Source organism: Balearica regulorum, chromosome 8 (genome assembly GCF_011004875.1).
Source record: "Balearica regulorum gibbericeps isolate bBalReg1 chromosome 8, bBalReg1.pri, whole genome shotgun sequence".
Classification (NCBI taxonomy): domain Eukaryota; kingdom Metazoa; phylum Chordata; class Aves; order Gruiformes; family Gruidae; genus Balearica; species Balearica regulorum.
This window is the reverse complement of record NC_046191.1, coordinates 29,380,890-29,389,882: the sequence shown is the minus strand read 5'-3', so window position 1 is coordinate 29,389,882 and position 8,993 is coordinate 29,380,890. Positions and strand designations below refer to the sequence as shown.

The 8,993-nt window shown below is 42.0% G+C and overlaps 2 protein-coding genes across 10 annotated transcripts in view; one reads left to right on the top strand and one right to left on the bottom strand.

Annotated features, from left to right (window-relative positions):
* The window catches only part of KLHL20 (kelch like family member 20), a 494,534-nt gene that overhangs the window by 1,993 nt on the left and 483,548 nt on the right, over positions 1-8,993 (bottom strand). For 4 of the 9 annotated variants that reach the window (XM_075760327.1, XM_075760326.1, XM_075760328.1 and 1 more), the window contains 2 exons: positions 6,977-7,057; positions 6,692-6,892 (listed from right to left, as the gene is read on the bottom strand). In XM_075760327.1, the coding sequence (XP_075616442.1) occupies positions 6,862-6,892; positions 6,977-7,057 (112 nt within the window). In that variant the 3' untranslated portion in view covers positions 6,692-6,861. The other 5 variants (XM_075760333.1, XM_075760329.1, XM_075760330.1 and 2 more) reach the window with 4 other exon arrangements.
* CENPL (centromere protein L) lies at positions 9-7,357 on the top strand. Its single transcript, XM_075760347.1, has 4 exons — positions 9-190; positions 477-728; positions 1,384-1,926; positions 3,265-7,357. Exons 1-4 carry the CDS (start codon positions 44-46, stop codon positions 3,334-3,336), a joined length of 1,014 nt encoding a protein of 337 aa, XP_075616462.1. The 5' UTR covers positions 9-43; the 3' UTR covers positions 3,337-7,357.

Here is an 8,993-nt window from a genome sequence, read left to right as displayed (position 1 = left end):
AGGGCGTTCAAACCGCGCCCGGCGGGGAGCGGCGCCGGGCTTGATGTCGGTCATGGAGTCGGTGGACGGGGCGGCGCGGACGCTGCCCAGCATCAGGCGGCTGTCACGGGGGCTGCTGTTTGGAGGGGTGCACGGGCGGGTCGGGCTCAGCCCCAGCAGTCGGCTGCTCCCGCCAGCGCCGCCTTCCCAGGTAGGGCCGGGCCGGTGGTAGTGGTGGGGCCTACCTGTCTCCTGAGCCGGGCTGCCCCCCGGCCCTTCGGCCCAGCCTCAGCGGGACTCAGGGCTACATCGGCGCTACCGGCTCCTGCTCGGTACCCCTCCCGCAGTGCTGCCAGGCAGGAAACCCCCCCCTGCTCAGGCACAGCGCCTGGGCCGTGTGGGTTGGGGTCCCTTTGCAAGCCCCAAAGGGGGAAGCTACCCTTGTTTCTTGGGCTGTAATCTTATTTTCTTAACTTTTGTTGGTTTTCTTTTTTTAGGAAAACGTAGATTCTCAGAAAACCGCATTTCTACTGCGCAAGCAGTGGACCTTATACAGCGTGACCCCTCTGTACAGATTCTCTGACGCTCACCTGAGGGATTATGCCAGACTGCTGAGTGCTTTCATTGCTGCTGAGAAGCAGAAAGGATTGGCGGTGGAAATAGGGGTCGAGCTGGGCATCAAAGTGGCCATCTCCAGCCTTCCAGACCTGAGAGGTAGTGACCGAGACCAGGCTGCGATTCTTGTGCAGGTAAGGAGTCTTCCACCCTAGCTGTATGGAGTAACTACTGTAGTATCTGTTGAGATTTAATGAAAGTGAGTCTTGTCTGTTTTTAACTGGAACAGAGCATCTCATAAGCAACAGATACATTTAATTGCAATTTTGAGTTCAACTCTTTGGTAAGATGAGAGTAAGAATATAAGGAGCAATCTTTGTCTAATTTTTCAGTTCAGCAGTCAATTTACTGCAAGAACTCAGGTTATTTAGCTTCCTGGACAAAGCTGGTATAATCCTATCTCCTGGCCATAGCTCAAGACTAATTAATATTTCTGAAATGCTTTGCCTCAAGTGAAAGATGCTACTGAAACACCGAGTTCAGTGTGTCAGTGGTTATGGGACGTACTACGGATTGGCTCTTCTTAAGCAGCATAAACTCAGATTTCAGGACTGTTCCAAATGAAGTACAAAATGCTTTTCCCCGCTGTTTTCAACAAAATTGCACGCATCTTTTAGGGATGTCATGGATAGACTGAGTAACTGTATGAGCTTTACAGAGAAGAATGTTGTATATGAGGTCCTGAGAAAAATCTACCAAACACTTGAAATGATAAAACAAAAACCATCTTTGGCTAAAAAAAGTGAAACTTTCTCTGTAGCATTCAAATACTTCTTTTCCCCATCCTAGCTTTCTTCAAGATCACCAGCTTCCCCAAAAAACTCAGAAGAGAAAGTGATATGGTCGGGCTGGTTCTGCTCTGTGTCTGGAGATGATTTTTCCGAGAACGTGCCAGAGGACTTCACTTGTTTACCTCTGTTTCTTGCTAACGGGGCAGAGAGTTATACGTCCATTGTTGGAAGTTGGTTTCAGAAGACTTTTGACTGCTGCTTCCGCCGTTTAGCCATCAGCCCTCTCAATCTCAGTTGGATGGCAGCTATGTGGACCGGATGCAAAGTAGACAAAAATGTATCTGCCATGGAACTTGTTTTCTCTGTCCCCCATCTGGCCCAGCCTCTGGATATTTCATATGCCATTCATCCAGAGGATGCAAAAGCTCTGTGGGACACAGTCCAAAAAACTCCAGGAGAGATCACTCAAGAAGAGGTCGACGTCTTTATGGACTGCCTTTACTCTCACTTCCACAGACACTTTAAGATCCGCTTGTCAGCTACAAAACTGGTGAAAGTTTCTACAGCAATTGCCTCAGCACACTGTGATGGGATTATAAAGGTGAGGTTTTAAGTAGCATGTTGTCCCAACTAATACTGGGCAAATAAAATGGCTGTACCTGTCTAGAAATGCCTTACTTCTACAAATGAAGGCTTCATGTTTCTTATGCATATGTTCCTACAAAGAAGTTGTTAAGCTCTCAGCTCTTATTAGTCATAATTAGTTCTGGAGTTGGGGCAGCTATTAATGCAGTATTTTAGTACCGTATTGCAGCAGAAGCTACTAACCCTAGTCTTGGGCCAGAAATAGGTCTATTAGCTGCGCTATGAACAAGAAAGTTTCTTTGCCCATTGTCCAAAACTTAGACTTAAAAAGATCCCAAACTTAATCAAAAAACCTTAAAAAAAAGTTCATTAGTGCACCCCCACAGCAGTTATTTCTAAGTAGCAGGTTAATTATATTTGTCTTCTGCCTCTGTCTTAATAACTGCAATACTAGAAAGCTAAGAGATGGATGATCTTTAGAGTCAAAACATCTTGCTTAAAGCTACTTCACTTGTAACCCTTTTCTTAAAGGTGCTAGTCTCCCTATAGAGGTATCAAAAATACACTTTAAAACCATGGAGGATTAACCCTTCCTCAAGTTTCTTCAAGGAATACAATATGGTATTCTGAGTTAAAGAACAGTTTGGATAACTGCAATTGCTTAAATTTAGTCTGTCTATGATGTGCTGACTTCATTGTTCTGGGTACAGAGGGAATGGTAGAGGCTACAACTGGGACCTCTCTCCTGGAGCATGAGTTCATCAAAAAAAAAAAAAAAAGAAAATAAGCTTTGCTGTGAAGAATCTCAACAATTTCAGCCTTTGGTAGGGTAACTGCAAACCACTACATTGCCTATTTTTACCTGCAGTAGTTTAAAAAAGTGGCTTAAACAACTTTTTATGTCACAAGTAAGTAAACACAAGAGATACTCAACTGAATAGGCTTTCTAAAGAAGGGTTCTCTTCTGGAAAGTGTTGTGTAAGCTCAGTTATGGCCCTTCCATAATAGGGATAATGAGTTCAAGTCAGATATTCAGAAGAAATGGATATTCAAGGAAACTTGGCATAGTCTCCTGGCCTTCCTACAGAAGGAGGGAGGTAGCAGAAGTGCTAGGATTCTCACCTTTCAAAAAGCAGGAGTAGGTGCAGGGTGTCTCTTAGGTACCCTGCTTCACATGGGACAGAAGCAGAAGTCTGCATAACCAGGGTCAAAATAGGTACCTTGCCAACAACAACAGAGAAGCTGACTAATCACACAGAACACTCAGTAGTAGATTTCCAACTATTTAAGGGTGTGGAAATCTGGCAACTGCAATTCTTGTTTTGACGTGCTTTTTTTTTCCTCTTCCTTATAGTTTCTACAAAGCCAATACCTAACTGGAGTGCTGATGCTTCTGACGGAACTAGCAATCTCTCAGATACAATGAGAGTTGTTACAGCAAATCTTCAGGCTAAAAAGGCTTACTGTTGGAAGATGCATGCTGAGAAACTGATTGGAAACTCAGTCCTGCAGAATCATTTTGCCTTCCATGCTGGCTGTCCAAAGTTGGATGCTAACTCCTGCACTCAACTCTAACTAGCTGTAATTCAATATCACGCACAGCAAAGAAAAGCAGACTAAAGCCCTAAAGAAGGGCTACAGGACAAACTGCTAAGAGCTTCTTAAGCACCCTTGGTTTATCATAGTCACTCTGTTCATTTATGTGTAGATGTCAGCCAGGGGCTAGGAGATAAAACTTTGCCAATTCTTGGATGCAACTTATTGACAGGTTTTTCTGTTGTTTCAAATAGCAATTTGGTTTTCACTTAACTAGTTTAGGCTAAGCTATACAGACAGTAGCCTTAGCTAAACTGTGACTACTCTTGGGCCAGTCTAAATGCAAAGTCAAGCACACCTGAGAAAGGGTGCATGTTCTACGACCCAGGGCTGAAATATCCAGGTCTCTAACTTCCTAGTTTGCTAAGGCCAGTTGGTGATGGTCATAGAGGTGTTCATCTATGTCCTGGTTGGGCTAAGGTGAACAGCATGAGACTGACAACTGCCTTGTGTGTCCAGCCTGTTGGTCCTCAGACAAATTAATACACAGGAAGTTGAGGTCTGTGTATAAGCTAGATATTCACTATGCTTTGCCTGATGTTTGTTGTCTTGGATGTCATCTTGTAGGCCAGAGAGCTCTCAGGGTTGTAGCTATGGGTGTTAAAATTTTATATTAGATCTCTCCCTTCTACAGCAGGCAGTTCAGAGAGCTAGTGCATGGTGCCTGGCCATAGCTTAAATGAACAGAAAGGAAGTAGCGTAAGTGCATGCCAAGTGTTATGATTTTTCTATTACTGTGCCAAATAAAGAAAATATTTACCATCTTTTGCCAATAGATTGGTCTTGAGCAAAGTAAAGACCATCTATGCCTGATTAAATATATACTTGTGTGGTGTTTATTTCCAACTATAGCTTACCTTACTAAACTACTAGCCAAAGAAATATGCACTTGGTTTTAATTTTTGTTTACTAGTTGAAGATGGATTATTTTTGCTTGTAAAGGTTGCTGTCTGTAAAGTGATAACTCTTACCCTGGTAGAAGCAGCTAAGTAATCTTCTGAAGGTCTTGACAGCTCACCAGCTATTTAAACTATCACTTCTGGTACTTTAGTTTCCCATTTATTTGTCTATATCAGTTCAGAGGAACACTGGGTAAAGCAGAAGTAGGACATAACTGGTACCTGTATTTGATTTGAAAACAGTACTGTTACACCCAGTTGGTGTGGTTGGCTTGGTTTTAAGTCTAATGCTCAGCTCTTTCCAACAAATTTGCATAAATAATCTCAAACTAAATTCCATATAGCCTCTTTAACCTCTTCCTTGCCTTAAGAACACAGACTAATAGCATGTGACACTCTAGTGGAGTATGTTTGTAAACTACAGCCATACTCAGCTTTCAAGAGTGATGCTTTGCTATATATGTGTGTAGTAAGGTAGTGCTGGAATGAAAAGCTACTTTTTTCTTTTTACATGCTTATCTGCAAATGGGTATAGCCCTCATTGATAACTGCAGTTAACTGAAGAGAGCTAGATTTAGCCAGATAATTCAGAACCAGCTTTTTCTGGAAGAAACGTGCATCTAAGCAACTGAGCGTAACAACAAACAGTTTTAAGCCAGTTTTACTTGGAGTGGTATCTGAAAAACACCGCAGCATCTATGTCCACACGAACTATACAAAAGTATAGTCCACTGCTTTCACCCAAAGGAACAAACAAAAAACAGCATAGAAGAAATTTATTAAGATAGCACTATTTATACAAGTTACTCATGCTAGAAAAAAGCATAAATGATACATGTAAACATTTGTTTACAGAATACTTGTTTTCCTTGTAAAGGTGCAAATGATCTTCATATGTAAACACAATAATACCAACCTTTAGGGGAAAAAGGGCTTTTAAAAAAGTTTTAATGACCCATTTATTACTGTAGTGTAATTTTTACTATATTCAAGCACATTAAAATGCTGAGTTATGTGACTCAAACTATGAAGTTAAAGAACTTAAGATGTCAGCACTGCCTTTTTCATCTTGAGAATTTACAGTCCTCTTACTCTTAAAATCAGATTTAGTAAGGTCCAAAGTTATATCAGGTGCAAAAGGTCATTCTTTCACACTAGATAGAAATTACAGTACAAACATATCAGAACCTTTGAGTATAGAGTTCCTCCCTCCTCTCCCCCCACACCTGGGTGCCTCCGCAGTCACTGAAACATGACAGTTACTCATAGTCCCTCCCCTCCAAACTCTTTAGTGAGCTTCATACCTTTCCCTGCTCTTAACACAGGCAAAGGACATAAAAATCACTAAAAGGGAGGGTACCATCTCATCAGGGTCAGCATTTCACAACCGGAGTTCTAAGGACACAGGCAGGAGGGCAGTGAAGATGACGCTGGTCTAAACTTTTTTCAGCAGGAGCCAACTGCGGGTCTGCCATTCTAGCAAGAACCTGAGAAGTGAGAGCTGATCTAGGCTAGTCAGAATTAACAGATGATACCTGCATCCCAGCTTCAGACAAGAACCGATATCTAGCAGGCAATGTGAGAAAAAGGGATTTATAAGTAAGCAACAACTAGTTGTTTCTAGGTTCATATACAAGGGAAGGGGAGAGACAAAAGCTGAACTTTTGTACCATACACTGTACAGTAAAAAGGCATCATTTGAAATCCTCTTCACTCTCACCCTTTTTGAGCACTTCACTGATTCAGTCGATAGATGAGAGTTCCAGTTTTACTTCTTGCCTCCAGCAAGACTGAAAAGGGATTCAGGGCACCCATCCTCATAGCTCTCCTGTACTCTAAGAGACCCTAAAACATACCACAAGGGTTGGAACCACAATAGCTGGCAGGACATAGCCCTGCCCTAGCCACCAGCTTGTCAAAATTCAAATTGCGCACACACATATACATATATATATAAAATACACATATATGTATATAAAAAGCTGGAATTATCGCTGTGAGCGATACAAAGAAAATACATGATACAAATTAAATGAAAAAATAAATATACTCTGTGCACAGAAAAGCTTCTGTGCAAAGGTGGCACCTTGCAGGTCAAGTACTTTTTTTGAAGCTCTCTGTAAATAAGGCAAAAAGCAATGTTTTCTGTATCACTTTCCTCTTTCGCCCACCACACAGCTGCCACATCCACTGCTCACAGCAGGAGGGAAAGCAGGAAACCCTCCTCCTTGCCAGACTCCCAGTATAGCACGTGGCCTCTACATCAGCATTGTTTACGCTACAGTATCTTTTACCATTTGGTTTATTCAAAAGTGTAGACTATTTAGAAAAAATACGGACATAAGCAACACTTCTACTTTTGTCCAGTGGTTCCCTGGAGTCTGACGTGGTCTCCCATTGGGCACTCTCACAGAAGTAATTTTTATAATTCCATAGAAAGAGTCACTGGCAAAGAGTTACATTGGATCTAGACCGTTCATACCAGAGCTGCAAAGAGGTCCAGTGTCAACAAGTCTCTTCAGTTTTTCTAGGAACGAGAACCAAGGGGTCTCCCCCCGTCTTGATGCTTACCATATATGAGATTCACAGTGTGTCATTTTGATAACACCTACTCCTCCTCCCAGCCGCCGATAGTTCATCCCACCATACAACCTGCAAAGACAAGGTTTCAGTGCTCACACTGGTTCAGCTCCTTCATGGAGCTACCACAGGAAAGACCTTATCAGTCCCTGTCAGCACAATTACACCGTTGTTAACCGCTGGTTAAAGCGAACCATGACAAGTAAGTTGGGTAGCAGTCATTTTATGTACTTCCAAGGTAAACAGCTGTATTTGCTCATGCTTTTCTCTCTCAAAACAGAAACTGCTTCTTCTTTTGATACCGCAGTTTTCAGTCACTCAAGTTACCAGACAGGGAGAAAGCAAGTGGTTACGTGCACGATAAAAAAGAAAGATTTGCAGGCTGCAGCTGACCTTGGGCTGTATTTTAGGTAACACAAGAGCAAGGATATAGGTTTGCTACTTACAATACAACTAATTCTTTTTCTATTTCTAATACCCTAAATTCAGCTGATCCAACCAAGATGTAACACATCCCAAGCACCATCTGCTTCTCCAAAATATGTTACTGAAATGGTGGCTCCATTTCATATGGAAATCTGATCCCTATAGACTACAACATCCTACTCACTTCAGCTGCATATTCCTCTCTGTGTCACCAAAGTCTGCCAGCAGAAACAGGAGAAGCAAGATCTTCAAATAACTCCTACCAATGCAGTGTTAAACCCAAATTGTAATCGGAAGCATTTCTCAGTCAGGCTACACAAATGAAAAAATATCCTTCACAGAGCAAGAAGTTCAGCAAACAAAAAGAGAAGACCACAGACGTTGACCAGCTATACTGGATTTGGTGAGAAGAAAAACCCCACAAGCTAATACCTTGAACAACCTCCTAAACTTCTGTGAATGCTATCCCAGGCAGTAACTCCTACCTCTAGACATCTTATTACTGTCACTGGAAGTAGCTGAAACCATTCAGCTGAGGAACATGAAGTACGTATTACTCTCTACTCAACTGGTTTTCTCAGCAGTTCAAAAGGCATTGTCCATAGCTCAACAAACAAAGGGAAGTTCCTCCACTGCTTCTTATGACAGCTCATCTCACCAGGAAAGGTTAAATCTACTAGTATTACTGGGCTGGAAGAAATAAGGACATTAGTTTCTTTCTGTTCCCCACCCCTGCCAGATTACTAAAGCAGCAAGAATACAGACAGGAGCTTGAAATTTTATACTAACTAGACTTGGGAAGAAATACACAGGCAATTGCTTTCAAGTGTAGTTATAACTAAAAAAGTAATATGAAAAACAGCCTTTCTGCTCAGTACATAACTTTGATAGGCAATTTCACAGAATCATAGAATGGTTTGGGTTCGAAAGGACCTTTAAAGATCATCTAGTTCCAACCCCCTGCCATGGGTAGAGACACCCTCCACTAGACCAGGTTGCCCAAAGCCCCATCCAACCTGGCCTTGAACACTGCCAGGAATGGGGCATCCACAGCTTCTCTGGGCAACCTATTATTCCTCTCAGTCTGTCAATCAGATTAAATTCTTCTAATTGCTGTCTTGCAGATTTAAAGGGAAAGAATGCCCAAAGTGTTCTGTTTCAGCTCCTCCAAAAGGATTTGGAAATCAGAGGCTCAGCTTGAAAGCAAAAAATGAGTAGGTGGAATTCTACATGATGCCTGTGAGCTCCTTCTGCTAATGGCAAGCTTAATTTTATCGGGAAGCAGAAGAGACTCAGCCCAGAACAAACAGAAGGGGTATCTCTCTCTCAGTGTGGTCCATTTTTGTTATGTTCAAAATCAGCACTTAAAAAAATCAAACTAGGTTTTGGTATGACCCTTTGCTTGCTACCCAACAAGCCTGCTAAATCACTTATTTTCTCTGGGTCTCAGTAACCTATCTACACACCATTTTCCTACCTGCAAAAGATGCAATGAGATTTTATTCATTAAGTGTTGGTTAAATCTCTTGGGATACTTGGATGGGAAAACTATGGAAAACTCGCTCCCATTTTACTTAAAATG